Here is a 20,172-nt window from a genome sequence, read left to right on the forward strand (position 1 = left end):
AAGCAACTTGGGCGTGTGAGGGAACGTGAACATGAAATGAAAGGAAATTGAAAAAAGAAATGAAGTGCAAAGACTCATGGCAGATTTTTTTCTTAGAATCCGCATACTTTTTCGTCTTATTGTAAGTAGGCCCTACAGTTTTAACGAATGAAAAATATTGTGTACTTTGATTAAGAAATTCTCCATTCAGCTACAAAAAAAGAGCAGCTAAGTGCTATGTTGACAAAAACAGACCTACCACGTCTCAAGCATTAGGCGTGATACTCACGCCTCAGAGGTCTTTCTCAAGCTCACGCGCCTGACAAGCCTTTCCTCACGCCTAAAAAAACAAGAACAAAACCTCACATGAAATGGATTTCCAACCACAACCACCAAAAAGAAATCACATTACGAGGCAAACATTTTTCAAATCAGAATAAGTCAAAATGTTGTCATTAATATGGACCAGATCGCTCGATTTACAGCTTAAAGGTATTAAATCTCCTTATCGCGGGAAGCGTCACGCCACCCCAACACCCCCTACCCAACTCTGTCGCCTCCCCGCCTCAAGCGGCGCTTTAAAATCTCGCTTCTAGCTGCTCTCTGACCTTAGCAACTCTGCAAAAGATTGAGTTTCTCAAATACTTTAGTAACTGCACACATACACACACACACACACACACACATAAACACATACGCATATAACATACGAAATCTTTTTCTGCAGCCATATGCAACTGCATACAAAGAAGAGGATGTAAAAATACTGACACATTGCATTAGAAGTTATGACTTTGATCACTAGGATTTAAAAAAAAAATGAGTTAAAGAAAATCTAATCAAAAGTAAACAAATATTGATTGTTTTTGTTACTATTGCCATTATCACTTATCATTAAAAGATTAAGGCAACCAACTAAGCGATTATAATTATATCAACAACTTTTGGAAAAAGAAAACTTTCAGACTATTCTGTGATTTTCCGCCATAATGTCTCCGGTATTTTCTCTAACTCTTATATACTGTCTTGTCTCCTCTTCCATTCTTATAGAGCAAACTGCTGTAAGTGAAAGTAAATGAGCATTTGCGGACTTTTTTGTACATAATGCTAGATGGTTCGGAGCAAAAATAACAGCTGTGTGTAGCCAGGTTGTACGAGACTATTTAGCTACCATGTGTTACAGCACTACGACCCCCGTTCAGCAAACGTACTGGAGATCCGTCATTTGTTTCGGAATACCCACCGAAGGGGATTTCTAAGTAATGGAAGTGCCCATTACTGTTAGCAGACATCGCTTTTGAAACAGTAAGAAAAAAAAAGCCCCGTTCTCACCTACAAATCCCGTTACGCTTCAGTTTGAATGAAATGCGCTTCGTTATTTTGAGCGTGTCCCTCGGCGTCCAAATAAGCCAGTCGAGCCGGGAAATGAGAATGACAGATTTAGAAGAGAAGCTGGAACTACAGTTGAAATTTTACCACGGCGATCCACCAGCCTCGAATCGATTGACTTGCGTGCAGAAATGCCCAAGTCTGGCTCCATTGCTTCATGTACAAACAAGCAGTGTACATGAATTCTAATTTTCTTTCTCCTCCTCATTGTCAATCACACTATGAATTGCATTTCTTTAAAGTTTTCGCCAAACGACATTCTTCCGCTTCCAATTGTTTACCCAATCTTAACGGGAGCTTATTAAAAACACACACACACAAAAAAAAAACCGTGTAACGATTCTTACGACTGCCATTTAATTTCGCTGCACAATGTAAAATTACCAAACCTGTCATTATAAAACTTGTCTCCATTATTAAAGCTAACCATTGAAAATGTTGTATTATTAAAGAGAGCCGACAAGCTAAAGCATGTGCGTGTCAATGAACAATGCAAACACTCAATATTCCGGTCGAATGAGTGCTGTTTTTTTAATTACCTTCTGTTCATTCTGTGTTGTTTATGTTTTTTCCCCCTCTCTCCCTTTCTAGTATGGGTTCGTGAATCATGCTTTGGAGCTACTCGTCCTCCGCGAACATGGCGAAGAGAAGTGGGAGGAAATCAAGTGAGTACTATGTCGATGATAAGCTGTCAGTTATTTCGTCTCCGTGGTTTAGTGAACCAGAGTCACTTTGCAACTGACGAGGGACTGTATTAATGTACTTTAAAGTCAAAGCTATAAAATTGTTGCTGTTGTTTCTGGATGATTAAACAGCCAGTAATGCATGCACGGAGTCGAAGATATTATGTTGTCGTGTCTTGGAGGGAGTGACACAGCTATACATTCACGTGGATTCTCTCTTTACTTCTTTTCGTATAGTGGTACATACCCAACGTTATCCCAAGGTTGATCTTTTCAATGATGCAAAAATGGCCGAAAAGACAAATCTCTTTCACTTTGAGGACGGTATAACAAGATGTAACATTCTTGACAGACGTTTCCCTTTCGTTGATATGGCAATTCACTATTGCTCAAATGGCCGTATATGTATAGTAGGCCTACTACATGCTATTAGCATTGTTCGTGTTCTTTTTTTTTCACTTGGCTGGACAAAGTAAAATTCATGCGAGCTAACGTGTGCACAAATGGAGCATCAAATTCCGTCGTCTATCATTTTAAAAAAAAAGTAGAAAAAAATACGATGTTTTTTCCCCTATATTCTATTGCCCCAAGCCGTACCACTGAAGATACCGCTAGAAGCAAAATCGATGCATTATTCTAATGACATTAAAGCTGCGTGTCAGTCAGTCTGAGGCCTTGGTGCAGAGAAGAAGAAGTTTCCTTGACAACGGCTTGTCCAAAAAAAGAAGAAGACCAAAAATTATGCAGGATGGAAAATGTATATCGCAGCGTCTTCAAAAAGGCGTTTGCAAAATGACCTTGATGAGTGTTAGTTACGCAATGTACACATCTGGGACTTGAATGAATGGAAAATGGTGCAGAAAATTCGACATGTTTATACCACAATTATTGATCTTAGCTGGTTGCATTATTAAAGGGGTCGTATAGTTTTGGTTGAGACCTAATTTCAGGTTTCTAACATTTTTGGGTGAGATAATGAGAAACCTCTTATGAAAAATGAAAGAGCATGTAATTCCATAAGGAATTCAACGTTTATTTGATGAAAATTTGTTTTGAAATGGCTGAGATATCCAAAACAGAGCGATTCTAATAAGTGTGGGACCCACACTTTATTACGATCGCTTTGTTTTACTTTGTTTTTGGATGTTTCAGTCATTCCAAACCCGATTTTCATCAAATAAACTTTGAATTCCTCTTAAAATGGTATGCTCTGTACTATTTCATAAATGTTTTCTTGGTATCTTGCAAAAAGTTAAAAACCCAATTCTCATCCCCTCCAATACTGTACCATCCCTTTAAAGAGCCGAAACGTTTCGTAAAGTTTTGCTCTACTTGTATGATCATGAAACGTAATTAAACCATTTTTAAATTGTAGCCTCCCGCCGTTGTTGCACAGTGAAAAATGAAAGATCATTGTTTGCATGTTTGTAGTTCTGTCTTGTGTTTTGGTCGGCGGATTTCCTCCTTCTAACTAGCTTTAAAAGCCAGACGGGAAATCCGTTTGAGCATTCGTAAAATTCGGCTGAAATAGGGCAAGAATTCCTGACTTTTCCTATACTTACAAGGTTTGTTTACGAAATCGCGTGGGTCGAAGGTGTCGGGGTTCACTGGAATGGTTAACTTTGAGACTGGAGTGTTTCGCATCACCTCCACCCCTCCCCTGCCCTTTCTCAGTGGCTGATCCAGAGGGGGCGCAACCGCCCCCCTTTTATTTTTCGTTAAAAACAAAAGAAATAAAAACAAAATATGAAATGAAACCCGGAAGTGGCACCAGAAATATTAGTTGCGCCCCTTCCCCTTTACAGAATTCCTGGATCCGCCCCTGTTTCTCCACACCCCTACACCCCCACACAATCACAATCACACACACACACACACACACACACACACACACACACACACACACACACACACACACAATCACAATCACACAGTCACAATCACAGTCATACGCACACACCACACAGACGCAAACGCACACACACCCTTACACAGACATTGTTATCACATACACATAATACCAACCACAAACAAAAATGCATTTTGTCAATTACACGTATAGTTTTCGTCTACCTTTAGGAGAAATATTCCTCTATTCGTTTTCGCGTTTACACATTACATCTAGCCGTGAGTTGTTCCAAAAAGGATCTTAGATTTTCTTTCTCACACCAACAAAGAAGTGAAGTCACAAGTTGCACTCACATTCTATTTTTGGCATTTTTACCCCTGATTAGGTGATCATTGCCATGATTGTTGTCCTCAAAAGTGCTGGCGCTAACTGGTGTTTATCGCCCATTGAGTGCATGAATGCGATTCAAAATATCTAAGCATTGCTCGTCATGCTGAAAATGATTCGACGAAATACGCTTATAACGCCTCGTCCACTTGTCGCAGTGTCAGAATATCTCCGCCTTGTTGTCAAACCATTAGCATATTCCTATTGATGTTGACATTTTATATTGAGCCCTCTGTCCGCAGGAAGGGCAGGCCTTTGCGCACGAAAAAAAAAAAAATGAAGAACCTAAACACGATGCTGGGGATGGCGTCTTATCCCAGCTTTGAAGACGCAAAACATTATTACCGCGTCGCTGACTCCACCCCATCCCTTCTTACGATTTTTTTTCGGTTGCCGCGGCATTTCTTATCGTCTGCCGTTATTTGCACACATGCTTGCCAGCACGAACGCGAGAGGGGGTGATAAGAACGTGAATGTAATAAAGGCAGAGTGTCTTAATTATGACGTCGCAAAATGTTTGAAGCGCAATCGATTGAAGCTAAGCGAAGATGACTGCGTTTTCATTTTCTCTTGCAGTATCAGATGGCACGGACGATATGCTTTTTCCACTAACCTATGCAATGGCAGTTCCGTGGCTGGATGTGGCTGCTTCACACACTTCTGCATCCCCCCCCCCTTTCCCCCCCCCCCCCCCCTCTAGTAGGCGTCGATACGTACGTGGCGTCGAAAGGCACGGCGCGAGCGAACAAAAGTACAGGAGCTTTCCCTCTTGTGCATCAGTAATAGAGTCAAATCGCCTACTACGCCCACTAGAATGAAATGCAATGATACAGAGAATTTCCATACCAGTCAGCTGCCAGCCCGCTTACATTCATGAGCTATCGATTTCTTCTCACACGCCATGCTTGCTATTGCAGAAGTTTTGACTTGAAATACAGTCAGGGTTTCATTTCATTTTGGTACGCCATGTTCGGTAAATTTCTTTCATCATTTAATTGAATTGACATGGTCGTAGTTTTAACCATCAATAGAGTGGTGTTTCAAGTGTCAATTTGTTAACAGGATTAACGGTGAGGAACCTCGGAACTATTCCTGGGGCTCCGATATCAAGATCACGTGACTTGTAAACTTATCTGAAGGGCTAAGATTTCGTCACAGAAATTAGGTCAACGACTTTAAAGAGGAGGTTCAAGAAATTGTATCAAAATATTTTATTGCCTCGAATCAAACGCAAAAGACGATGGTTCAGATTGTGCGTGAGCGTGACGTTTGTGCATGTTGATGCGCATTGTCGATGTTTGTGTGTGTAAATTGTGTGAATGTTTGTGATGCGTATGTTTGCTGATTTACATGTAGTAGGGGCCTATGATATTTGCTTGTATAGGCTAAACGTCTGTGTGTTTGTGTGAGCGCCTAATGTAAGCTTGTGTGTGTGTGTGTTTTGTGCGTGTTTTTTGTGTGTGTGTCTGTGCGTGAGTGTAATCACGAAAATGGCTAGGAGCAGTGAAAAAAAAGCTATGCAATTTATACGTGTTTTTTCACATCGTTAACATTTACATCAGACAAAGGAGGAGCGAAGTGTAGTAATGCCATTAGATGGCTGGCATTGAAGTGAAGTAATTCTCATAACTCAAGGACGCTCAAGGACAGACATGTACCGTATGCATGGAAACCGGTGTGTATGCGTTTTACAATGAAAGGAACAGTAGGAGCGCGTTTCAAAAGCTATCTTAGTGGAGAGGGAATTATGATAGCAAAATATTGGGGGAGGGGGGCACGGAGACGGATATCAAGTGGTAAAGTCACACATTCATGGAATATCGGAACGTAAAAGAAAAATTGGTCTGCCTGAAGAAATCTTGGTACCATCGTACAAAGCAAAAAAGAAATAATATTAATAAATCTAACCAAGGACATTCATTTAACTACCAAGAATGGACCACACGAACCTAGCCACACTCCCATCTCGTACTGAATGGGCTCAGTAATGAATACGGCTAGCGGAACTCGGGTAGCGGCATCAGAAATGCAGTGATTCCATTAAATATGAGATATAAATCATCCAGAGTTAGCGAAGATTTGAGGCAGATACGACACGAGGCCCCCATGTTCGGCGTATAATGAATTTCCAGATCTATCTGTTCTCACAGGGCAAAGGGATATTAATCGTTCCGCAATGCCCCGCTTTGCCCCCGCTTGAATGCAGGTTATCAATGAACCCCAGGTGAATTGGCAAAAAACAGATTCTTATGATAAATTCTCCTTGCAAATGTTATGCTTTTGATCTGTATATTCTCTTAGTCTGGTAAACAGCACAAAGCCAGTGTTGTCGCTAATGTTTTAACGTCGGACTATGTTGTTATATTGACTCTCTTATACCTGTGAGTTATGTTCTGTTAACTTTCAGTGAACGCTTAATAGATTTTAGCCACTGTCAGTTAAGGGCTTTTGATGAAACTGGACACAATTCGTTTGTTTTTGTTTTTATTTTGTAAGTTCTGTCTATACGTGTCTATTAGAGGGCATACCAAAGCGGCTCCGATCTGTTAAAATGGAAAAAAAAAACAACACACCTCTTTTCAGTTTATGAAGTCGATGTATTGTGAAAGTAAAGAAATTGTCTTTTTTATGTATAACTTACGGTTTTTCAGGCAACATGGTGTTGTTTCTCAACTCATCAGAAATCTACTCTCCCTACTGTGGAGTACATATGGCAGGCTTCTGACATGTTTTTTTTTTAGTGGTAAATATTCATTACGACAGGTGGTAGCTGCAACTTGCAAGGCTTTCTACCGCATATTCACATCACTTTCTTCAGGCTATAAGGTGTTCTTCAGCTCATCAGAAATCTATTCATCCTACGATGAAGTATACCCAGTATAGCAGGTTTAGGCTTTTGGGGTAAATATTCAGCACGACAGGTGATTGTTACAAGGCTTTCTACCGCATATTCTTATCACCTCCCTCCCCCCCCCCACCCCAGTTTTTCGGTCGTGCATGCTATTCATGTGTAATCACCCCCCCCCCCCCTTCGGTTTGTATATCGAGGGGTCCATACTGAGAGAATGGTGTCTATACTAGTACTACGCATTTATTCGGAAATACTACTTACATGCATACTTTCTACAGCTTATATGAAATATTACCAATTGGAGCTTAGAGAGGGGGAAAAAATCTGAAAGCTATTGCTTCCAAAAATCATCATGTGCTGCACGGAAAGCTCGTTAAGGTAATGCAAATAATTTTTAAAACCAATTCAGTCGTTAAGACGCACTAAGCCTCTAACTATACTTGTCCATAAGTCGGGTTTAGTATTTACAAATATATTTCAAAATTTTAGTAGCCTCGGTGAATTTGGATACCTAAAACGTAACCAAGGACCACCCCGACTTTAGTATTCATGGACATCTCAAGATACTCCTCTCCCCCCCCCCACCCCCCCCCCTCCTGAATTTCCGTCTTCCCACAGGGCTGGATACTTTTTGTAGAGAATGTTGAAGCGCATACAACATGACTCCAATCGCCAGAGGGAATCGGTGATTTGGTTTCTTCACAATGGCTAGGTCTGAACACAGTGGCTGTATAATATGACAGAGGGTTGAACTCTAAGATTTTCCCTGTCACTTCCCGGTGATTTCCGCCATTTTGTTTAACAGCTCGCAACAATGGGTGGTGTGAGAGATTTCAGTGGCATTCGCTGGTAGCGAATATACCCTGAACCCTGCAAAGGTATTCACAGAAGAACGTCTATTATACGCTTGTAAAGTTATATTTACGTTGGTATAACGCTCTTTGGAAGATTACGACCTTGCAATCCCCCGTCCTACCCAATGTTTGCAACAACAACAACAACAACAACATTATCATCATCATCATCATCATCATCACAACAACAACTACAACAACTACAACAACAACAACAACAACAACAACAACAACAACAACAACAGTAACAACAACAGCAACAACAAAATGGCAGCATTCGTTTCTTCTTTGTATGATCAAACAAAAGTTATAATCTGGCTATGTCATCTTCAGTTCCAACAAGGGTAGAGTTCAAGAACTTGATGGTCCAATACACTTTTCTCCAAATTTTCACCGTTTGTATTTTCATTGAGAACAGGAATACCAAAGCGCATAATACAAAGAGATCACTGTATCAAAGCGATTCTGGGAAAAAATAGGTACAACTGGACATGGAGTTAGTGAAAGGAGCACGCTCGCTGCGTACTGAGTATACTGTACTCTTTCCTCTACCAAGAATGATGCCAAGCGTAACTATAGTGTCAGGTGATTGATCCTAAATCTTCGGATAGACAGGTTCCTCCTTCTTTGCAGATAACTCCCAAGTGTGAAGTTGCCTTTTGATGAAGCTTATACCTGAGATTACACATCTCCTGTTCTGTGAAAGTGTAAAACAGATATAACATGGTCTTAGATATATGTCATTGTATGAGATGGAAGCTCGTCACAGATTGCCAACGTATTCTTGCCCGCGGTGAGGTTGAGTTGCTGAAAAGCTTTCAGCCAAAGTCATGGCGCGTGGAAATCCTCTGGCTTTACAATATGGGAAGCCACGAAATCTGTGCTTTTCATTATTTCTCGAAATCGAATCGTGATGGAAGTTTCCGCAGGCAGCAAGGTTGTTGATGAATTTGATGGATGAAGGAGGGTTATACACTGACTATTGCTATTAGTCCATATAGTGCAAGAGCAATATTTCTCTCCCCTTCTTTATAATCCCAGGAAAAGGTCACTTACATCTTGGGATTGAATTGAAAGCAGATACCACTCCTTAATCTCCAATTATAAGCGGCGAAGAACAGGCTGACAGCTCAACGAAACTTAACATCATCAACAACAAAGTTTGAATACTTTAAGAAAAAAAGTGGATGAGCTTAGATAGCCATTACTTTTCGGAGAGATCGGAGATATATAAAAAGTCTGTCGCCTTTCATTATGTATAAGTACAGAAAGAAACCACGTCGAAGACATCGAAGTCTTATTTGTGACTCTTTATGACATTCATGGAAAGTGCAAAGCACATAGGGAAGATTCGTCTGTTGACTGCAAGTCTGTTAGATCTTCTGGATAGAACAAATATGTGTTTTTCCCCCGAAAACATCGCTTTTTCAATGCAAGAGGCGCAACTGTCAGTATTATTATGTCTATTCTTTGGTTTTTATCTGGATTGTAAGCTGACACAGCTGTGAATTGTTCACTTCATGTTCAGTTCAGTTTGATTTTATTCCTGCATTTTTCCACCGAAATCATACATGAAAATGACAACATGTGCGTCTGAAAACAACAACACAAAAAAAGGAAAAAAAATCCTAGTATAAAAATCATGACAATCTTTTAAGTATAAGTTGAACATAATGGTATGACATCAAAGAAATGAACGATCCACTTGTTTCCAGGTAAAGGGGGGGGGGGGGGAAGATGCCGGAGCCTACTATCTTAGCCAAGTGCTTGATAGTGATGGCAGCCTCAAAGAGAAAATAAGAAAACAATAGAATATACAAAAATCGACAATTTTGCCAATGTGAGTGCATGTAATTCTGCGAACAAATCTGTTCTTTTTGGAAGAACTTTTTCCGTTGGGTATCATACATTTCACACATGTAAACTAAAGAAGTGCACGTCGTGAGTTTGTTAACAGGAGAATTATGGCCTTTGGATTTGACAATCAAAAATGTATAATCGAATCGAGAAATATTATGTAAGGCTTAAAGGGGAATTCCGCACCTGTGCAAAGTTAACCTGGTAAGAGAGAGTGATATTTTATAAGCATATTAAACAATGAATGTTTGATCAAAATCGGGTAAATATGAAGGGAATTAAGAAATTTGGAAATGTTGCTAATTTTCGCAAAATACTTCTTGAACAGTAAATATGAATATCCGAATTGAGTAAGCTGATGATATCGTCACCTCACACTTTGCCGTAATGATCTTAGTTTGCACAGAAAAGCTTTAATTTCCTTTCTTTTTTATTTCTTTTTTTAATTCAAAGGCGGTTATTCACACATTCACATGTGTTCACCTCCGTGAGGTATACGTTGGAATGACTTTATAGGTCTTCTGCCATACCAAAGCATACGATACGAATAGATGAATTTCCCCGTCTTACAGCAGTATTTCTTGAAAGTGAAAGTACAGCACCAACATAGCGTAAATTTCGCCTGCGGGTTGAGCGAACCAAGTTAGGCCAAACGAGAGCACAACACCGATACCAGCGTCATTCTCAAAGAACAGCACCGTGACATATAACATCCAATATGCCGCAGTTTTTCAATGTGACTTGCTCTGTAATCCATCACGGAGGGGGAGGGGGGGGGGGGGGGCGGAGGGGGAGAGAGAAATAGACAAAAATGCTTCTGGACAGATCTTCCTCTTACGCCGGGTTTCTTTATATTGTAGTATAAAAAGAAAAAAAATAGACATCCATTCCACTCAATAATGTTCTACGCTGCAGAGTCAATTCAATTTACCAGCTTACTTCATCCGACAACATTGGTCCTTTTCAATTCGATTCATCTTGTCTTTTTCTGTTGTTCTGATTGAAGATTTTAGCAAGATCAAGAACAAGAAACGAAAAAAAAAAGGCACCACACTGAAACGGGAAAAAATGCTCTGACAGTATTCGCACTAGTCTACAAAAGCTATTTTGTGACTATGATGAAACATCATCCGTATGATAAGGTCATGAATGCGTTTTGTGGCTGTAATAAGTGTCTTAAATATCCGCATAAACCCTATTATTGAGGGTCTATGTCTGACCAGCGGGCTTTGAAACCTATTACGATGTTGTGCGTTCTCATCACTAATGGAGCATATTACTTTCAAACAAGGAAATCCCAGGCACGTCTCCTTGGAAAGTATACCTCTAGCAACAAAAATAACATAGAAATGTAACATTTTAAGCTTCTTTGAACATTTTGCATGTTTGGCGACGTAGTGGAACACTTGACCTGTACGCAGACAAACTGAGTCCCCCCCCCCCCCCCCACCACACACATACATACACAGAGACGTGCACACCATGCATCTCTTCACCAATGATAGGCGATCCAACTCCCCTCCTTTTTTTTTTTGAGCTGCCCCACCCTTGTGCCTTCTTCGGCATTACCCCTTGTCTATTTATTAAACTCTTTCTTGATAGCGGCTGACTTCTATTTCTGGACGTTCATCATATGGCTCCAAACTAGCAGGTGATCGGCAATGAGGCTTAGGCGAGCCCAGCGGGCGGGCGACCACGTGTGCTGTTTCACGCAGCGCTCACCCGGGAATTTGCAATAATAATGAGTACAGCTCAAACTCGTCGGGCTGTAATAGCCTCGGACACTTCTCTGTTCCCGGGATCATGTTCTTTTCATTACATGGCGTGGGATAGGCCGTGACGTCATCATCCCAAGGGTTGGCGGGTACGTTGGTGGCGTAGACAGACGCGTCTCGCCCAATCTAAGTCCCCGATGTATTCTCGTGTGTGAGAAACCCGCCACCGCCCTCACATCATCAACTTGCTATGAAAAAACATCACGACAGTCGGTGTATGAATAAAATTTTACGTACTCATCACACGTACAACGAAAACAGTGTCCGTACCTTCGAACTCGCTGGTAATATTTCTGTCCATCCAAAACTGTCTTTGGGAAAATGTTATTGTCATTGCTCATAAAGGAGAAGATAGAATTAATCGCGGAGACTTTCTCTTTAGTTTTTGCCTTGGCGTAAAGACATTTACACAACCTTTAGGGGTACCTCTTTGTAATTTTGGCCCCCGATTTCAGTTGTAATATGATAATTAAGATCGTGTGTTATCAATTAAATTACAGATGAGGTTGCAACGCGTGATGCACTAAATTTTCATCAGCCAAATGCTTCCCTGAAGCTCAGTGTAAACTTAAAAGTTGCGTAGTCTGATGAACTAAAATATTAGTGTAACTAGCCAATTATAGGCCCCAAGTGATAGATAGGAGCTTAAATCGTCACCGTTTTCTAAATGTCCATCGCTCAGGCTTAATGGCCCATTAAACACGTACGAACACGTACACGCCGCTTGAATAATTCTGTAATATTAACCGAGAACAAAGCCGCGCCAGAAAAGCCTTGGATATTGCAAATCATGTACGGTGGGTGAGCAGCATCTTGAATAAGTCTTTCTCCGACTTATTACCATACGTAGTGTGATGGCGCACTTCCGTTCTGAGAAGCGTAGACTCTCATCATTCAGAACAAGCAAGCTTTCGTTGCGCTGCTAATAATACATTGTTTTGGCCAGTTTTACCCTTCATTTTCATGCTACAGACTGGAAAGACATCTATAACCACAGATTTGGAACCATATTATTCCCCGACCCATTTCCCGTTCTTTTCCATTAACTGTCACACGCAACTGGGACACGTGGTTTTACCCCAATCTAAGTAAGATATGAACTTATTTGTTACCGCTTATACCATGACGAGAATTGTCAATTCAAGAAGACTTAGTCAAAGTCCTGCCTCTGATTCTTACTTAATCGTAACATCATGATGATAGTGCACTTTACTTCTTCTCGAATTTGATGTCCTATTCAAAGCACGATCCCTCAGCTTCCCGCCCTCACTCACGTCAAACCTTGTGTCTCCTATAATCATCACTATGCTATATTGTTCTCTAATGAAACATCAAAGACTGTTCGTCAAACCATTGACTCAGGCAACGGCATGAAACTTTTATGCTGTAGTCATGTCATTTAATTGTTTTCAGAGGCGTGCTTAAAATGCCAGAATAAAAATCACCTCACAGATGAGATCCGCCATGACATTTCTTCGATAACTCAAATTTGGTAAACAACAAGAAATGTTTTCAACAACTATGAAGTGTCATTTTCTTTTCTTCTGTTTTTTATGGAACATGTCAAACTGTATATATTCGTCAATGTGTTGTTACACTCGTTTCGTCACGTTTTCTCTTTCCTGCTAATTTATTACATTTTCCACATTATTTGTGACTATAATAGAAGAAAAGGTGATTTTCTTTTCTTCTGTTTTTATGGAACATGTCAAAATGTATATATTCGTCAGTGTGTTGTCACACTCGTTTCATCACGTTTTCTCTTTCCTACTAATCTATTACATTTTTCACATTATTTGTGAATATAACAGGAGAAAATATTGTTGTTGCCTTGTTCAAACAGGATAATCTGCAAGCCCATTGCCCTGTATTTTTTCAAAGTAAATTGAAGTAGTATCCCTTCTAAGAAAAATAATTTCAAGAGTCGCTTGATATTTGTGACACACACGATTTATGGCTATGTCCCATTGTGCATCATAGAACATTAAAGGGAGGGTATAGTTTTGGTTGGGATGGGTCTTCAGGTTTCCAACTTTTTTGTTATATAATGAGAAATCCTCAAATTGAAGAAATTCTTCCGTCAAGTTGTTTTTAATTGCCCTACATCACGTATATAACATAAAGATATTTACATCGGTGGAGGGCAATTTTTTTGATAAGTGAGGTGTTGCAATGAGAAACATCTTATAAAATATGAGAGAGCATACAATTCAGCGAGTAATTCAAAGTTTATTTGATGAAAATTGGTTCTAAAACGGCTGATATATTCAGAAACAAAGACGTCCTACTAATGAAAGGGATCCATTTTTTATTAGGATCAATTTGTCTGACTTTGGTTCTTGGATATCTCAGCCATTTCAAATCCTATTTTCATCGAAAAACTTGGAATATCTTTTAGAATATGCTCTTTAATATATTACAAGTGGTTTGTAATTGTTATCACACACACACACACACACACACACACACACACACACACACAAACACACACTCTTTCTTTCGCTATAGAAAATGAATATAATTAAAGCATATAATATATATATACATGCATGTATTTATGATACATAACTTTGTCTAACTGTGAGTTCGGTACCTGCCTAGTTGTCTTGCTGTATGTCTGCTGTCTATCTTTCTCGCTGTATTCCCCCATGTCGACATCCATCAAGAAACCTATTCCATACCTATCTATCGATTGATGTACCATATATCTCTCTCATCGAAGTTACCGTATATAATGCTATCTCTCTATAATATTTCTCCATCTTTTGTATGTATGCCCTTGTTGTGGTACACGTGCTGTTACCAGGGAGGTTCTCTTGTTAAGGGGTTCGTTACATGCCGTTGCTTGGGCGAGAGGTGCGATTTCTGTGTGCAGAGAAAATGAGGGAGGCGTTAGCTCAGGCTAGATGGTACGTCCCCTCCTGACCAAACAAGTCTTGAAACATCGTCTACGAATCCGGTCACAAAGTTATAGAAAAGTAAGAGAGAGAATATAATTGAAAGGAAGGAAGTTGAAAGCAGCCAACAGATCAACATGAGACTGACGGTTAACATACATGGTGTCTTTCCAAAGATGATGGAGATTAGATGAATTCGGCATGGTTGGTTATCCCTACGCATTTCGCTGCCGCACGTGTGGCTACATGCCTAGTCAGTGAAGAAATTGACCAAAGACACGGTATGTGTCTGCATCGTCAACGAATCTGGCCGCGAGGCGCTTGCCGCCGTGTCACTAGGTGGTGATGCCTGTGATAATTCGGAATGTTGCAGTGACCCGCCCGGGGCCCAATGGCGTCTCTGTCAGAACCAAGCTGGAATGTAATCTTTCAGCCCATTTATCACTTTCATTTTGTTTTCTTGTTCTTTCTTCGATTTTTTTTTAAACTGAGTACCCACAGCAACATCCTCTTACCTCTCCCAACTCAAGCCGAAAATTAATCAGGCTTTTGAACAAGGTAACCTGCTTCTGTTCCCCGTGTTGCCCTTCCTCCCATGTCTACAAACACTAGGCACTCTGTAAGATTTGTACAGGAGTCATCACTCAAGCGCCCTGGGCGTTTCTCCGAGGTTGAGTGACAAAATACGAAAAAAAAAAAAAGAAAGAGAGAAAGAATTAACATGGCATTGGTTTCGGCCTCGATGTTGCAGCGATTTATCGTCTAGCTTTCTGAAAACGAAGGCCACTCTGTAGGCGTCTATATCGGTGTATATAGGGAGACAAGACATAAGCACAGTGCATGTAGGCACTTGAATGTGTACGCGCATAATTATGTGCGTATTTACCTACTATAAGATGTATATGTGTGTTTCAAGAATATTGCCCATAAGAAGAATATTAAAGGGATGGTACAGTATTGGTGGAGATGAGGATTAAGTTTTTAACTTTTTGCGAGACACTAAGAAACAAATTATGAAATGAGCATGCCATTATATAAAGAGGAAAGCATAGTTTATTTGATGAAAATCGATTTTGAAATGGCTGAGATAATCCAAAACACACACACACACACACACACACACAAAGTAAAACAAAGCGATCCTAATAAAAAATGGGTCCCACCTTTTATTAAGATCGCTTTGTTTTGAATATCTCAGTCATTTCAAAATCATTTTTTATCAAGTAAACATTGAATTCCCCTTGGATTTATGTGCTCTTTCATATTTCATAAGAGGTTTCTCATTATCTCACAAAAAAAGTTAGGAACCTGAATCCAGGTCTCAACCAGAACTATGGCATCCCTTTAACAACACAAGATTTTCTTCTCCTTTTTCTTCTCCTTCTCCTTCTCCTTCTTCTTCTTCTTCTTCTTCTTCTTCTTCTTCTTCTTCTTCTTCTTCTTCTTACTATTACTTTCAATGAATAAGATCGGACGATTGATCTGTATTATTACGAAGGCCAAGTGAAAAGGAAGGAACACATTCCAAAAACTGATTCCCTTCAATTTCACCACCCTTTCCTGTACGCTCCAACAGTTCCAGCCACACCACAACATGATACTATACAACTTCTACCACTGTGACAATATCACAACTATACTACCACCACAAGCACTATTTCTCTCACCAGTCATAGGACTATAACCACTACCTCTACTGCTGCTGCATCCAAGAGCTTTTCCATATCCCTTCATCCTCCTCCTGCTGCACATGTTATTTCCTCAACTACTAGTACTACTGCTGCTGCTGCTGCTGCTGCTACTACTACTTCTACTACTACTTCTACTATACCACCACCACACGTATACTACTACTATTACTACTAATACTTCTATTACTACTTCTACTATACCACCACCACACATATATTACTACTACTACTTCTACTACTACTACTACTACTACTTCTACTACTACTTTTACTATACCACCACCACACATATACTGTTACTACTACTACACTACTACTACTTCTACTACTTCTGCTACTTCTACCACCACTACTTCCACTACTACTGCTACTACTACTACTTCTACTACCACCACTACTACTACTCCTACTGCTACTACCACCACCACTACTATTACTGCTGCTGCTGCTACTACTACTACTACTACCACTTCTACCACCACTACTATTACTACTAACTACTACTTCTACTACTACCACTTCTACTACTACCACCACCACTACTACTGCTGCTGCTGCTGCTACTACTACTTCTACTACTACTACTACTACATCTACTACCACCACCACCACTACTACTACTACTACTACCAACGTTATGCTCCAATTTCTACTACAGACAACCATTACAACAACAACTACTACTACTACTACTACTACTGCTGCTGCTACTGCTGCTGCTACTACTTCTACTTCTACTACTACTACTACTACTACATCTACTACCACCACCACCACTACTACTACTACTACTACCAACGTTATGCTCCAATTTCTACTACAGACAACCATTACAACAACAACAACTACTACTACTACTACTACTACTACTACTACTACTACTACTACTTCTACTATTGCTGCTGCTGCTGCCGCTACAGCTACTACTGCTACCACTTCTACTACTATTACTACTAACCTCAGTAGACGACGGACTGATTATGCTATAGCACACATTTCTTATAGAGACCTGCCCGAGTGTTCTCGGGACTCGTCCTCAACGGGTTTTGATACTAACTTCTACTTCTACAGTTACTGGCTGTGCAGTTTCCAGGTTTACCATCAGTATTCCAAGTAACACCATCACACCAACCATCAAAAACCGCTACTATACTGCAACTGTTTCTCTCCTCATTTTCTAACACCTTTTTCTCAGTTCTCATTGATTTTTATCACCGTTTTTCGCAGTTCCTTCAACTTTTGCTTTTCCTTCTAAAGCGTTGGCACTACTTTTGCTATTGCTTCACCTTCCACTACTAACCACTGATACATATCTCAACCACGACTACAGCTTCTCCTTCTATCACCGACGTCATCTTCTAAAAGTGTAAAGTTTTGAGCCTTAGCCATGCAAGCAGCGGGCTGTGCAAATCATATGAGCGAGTTGTTCTTAAAGGGAAACTATTGTCGGCTTGTAGCAGAGCATGGAGCCAGCAGGGGGAGGAGGAAAAGAAGAACATGAAGAAGAAGAAGAAGATCGTGCAATCTTGCTCGGCCACTTAGTCGGTGACAGCTAAGATGGAAAGCACGTAGGAGCACGGTAAACACGGCGGCTGGAAGAGAGAGAGAGGGGAGACGCCGCTTATCGCCCTCAGTTTTTCCCCCCTCTATCGTCTTCCTGTATCACACAGCCCTTAAACGATGGCCTGCACGGGCATTCAAAGTGTATACTGCAAATGCATGCACTTAAATCGTTTTAAGAGCCCCGCTTTAGTGTCTTTCCCCCCTCTTCTATTCAGGATATAGCTTCATTCTCTCTCATCCTTTCTCCCTGTTATCATGCCCTCACACTATTCCTCTCTCCCTTCGTCTGAGCTAGAGGGTAATAAAGATGATGAAGAGGCTATAAAGATGTCTTTAAGAGATGATAAAGCGTTATTACTTTCGAAAAGATGGAGGAAAAACCGTGCCCTTCCAATATCAGATGTGCCTTGTACGATCTCAAAGGACGTCTGTCGCACTGAATTGAAAATAAAAACAACAAAACTAATTTTCCTGGTAAGAACCCCTCCTTCAGTCACAGCCAGGAATAATTTTCCATTTCCCATGCATTTACAAAAGCTCCTCCCCTCCCCTTTTCATTCATCCCTTTGGCTGATGTTCTATGGGGGACTAATCATTTAAAGAGTTAAAGTGGAACTGATTCCTGATAAATAAATGATAGTGTTTTGGCTCTGGTTGTACGTATCAGCGCATCAGAGATATATTGCAATCTACACTGTAAAAAACATACAAATTAGTTGTGTGTGTGTGTGTGTGTGTGTGTGTGTGTGTGTGTGTGTGTGTGTGCGTGTGTGTGTGTGTGTTTTGGTGAATGTGTTGTAGACCTTAAGGTTATGCGCATATTATAGACCTATTCGTTTTGGGTGCTGTGTTTTATGTTAATGTCTATATCATGCAGCAATAACTAGGGGCTTATAGTTTATTTATGGACTGACATTGCAATGCACCTGACTCCTTGCATAACCCATTGAATTATATTTTATATATTATTCTTTGGGAAGCCCCCCCCCCCTTTATGGCCGAAATAAGTTATACAGTGCTTTTAAACCAAATAAAGGTATTTAACTGAAAATAATTGAATCGACATTTCATTTTTTTTTTAGATTCCTCCGGAGAGAATGTGTACTTTTTGTTCATGTCTTATAGATGTTTGGGTTTTTATCCATGACAATAATCATTTTTAAACAATCATATAAACAATTTCTCCTGGTGTCTTGTTTTTCCTTTCCACGCAGGCGCGAGGCAGCGGTGGAAATAGAAGGCAACTTCCTGGTCCGTATTGTGTACGACGATGTCCTCTCTTACGACCTGGTCGGAGCGGCGGTCAAAGTTCTTGGTACGTGCTCTATGATGACAATGACGATGACGATGACGATTACGATTACGATGAGGATGACGATAAAAGAATACAGAGAAATATCATAACAATATCAATGACAAAAATATATAGTATTACTTTCATGATGGTGGGGGACACTGCAGCGGGTTAAAGAAATACCGCTATAAAGTCTTAGTCCGGAGATCGCGGGTTCGAACCCCACCAGAGGCATCTTCTTTGAGAAATTTTACCCATTCATTCCCAGTCTCTTGGCCACATGTGGTCATACATGATATGGTTACACGACACTTCGTTGGAATCACTATTGGCACAGCCCTGTGAGAGAACAATACTAACACTGCATATGTAACTCTTTGTAAAGGAAACCAAATTATCGCTATTCGCACAATTATTGTCGTAATCTACACCAGTAACTTTATTCCACGACTGCGGTTATCAAGTCGAGGATGATTAATCCAGTTTTGAATATTGTAATGAAATTCACAGAAATGAGACTCAACAAAGAAGTGACGCATAAAACTTATTGTGATAAATGCACTGCTAATGGCAACAACGATGTTGACTTTTTTGTAAATGGCAACAACTAAATCTCCGATAAACATACCACTCTCTGACTTTCTTTAAGATGTTCCCTCATGATGAATAGCATCTGCGACCGAATATGCTCCGACATATCAGATCTTTTTCCTAAATATGATGCCTATCTCTCAGCAGCCTGAATTGGAATAGACAAAAAAAAGAAGGAAAACTGCCGTGGATTGCCGAACAAGAATTTTTTTTTTTTTTTTTTACAAATGTTTCATGATGTAACGGTCATGATCTAGAAAATGAGAACCGTAACAAAACAAAACAAAACAAAATAGATAGAAAGAAACAAACTCCCACAAATCCATCGTTCAAACTAAAACAACATTTCTACAAATCTGTCAAGAGGATTATCTCCGTTTGTTTATGTATTATAACATCTCTTCTGGAGAGCTTGTCACCACAATAGATCTCCCTTCTGCAGAATGCGCAGGGGCAGTAAATCCGACAGGCATCGCACAAAGTACGAGTCCATTTAGTGCCATTATTTGCTG

At 40.1% G+C, this 20,172-nt stretch overlaps 1 protein-coding gene across 1 annotated transcript in view; it reads left to right on the plus strand.

Annotated features, from left to right (window-relative positions):
• LOC139744372 (guanylate cyclase soluble subunit beta-1-like) overlaps window positions 1-20,172 on the plus strand; it is a 49,636-nt gene that overhangs the window by 21,985 nt on the left and 7,479 nt on the right. Inside the window, exons 2-3 of the mRNA XM_071654813.1 lie at window positions 1,960-2,033; window positions 18,990-19,090. Coding sequence (XP_071510914.1) covers window positions 1,960-2,033; window positions 18,990-19,090 — 175 coding nt within the window. The remainder of the gene's footprint in view (window positions 1-1,959; window positions 2,034-18,989; window positions 19,091-20,172) is intronic.

This window comes from Diadema antillarum, unplaced genomic scaffold, assembly GCF_040938485.1.
Source record: "Diadema antillarum isolate AM-2024a unplaced genomic scaffold, OU_Dant_1.0 seq00001165_RagTag, whole genome shotgun sequence".
Taxonomy (NCBI): Eukaryota; Metazoa; Echinodermata; class Echinoidea; order Diadematoida; family Diadematidae; genus Diadema; species Diadema antillarum.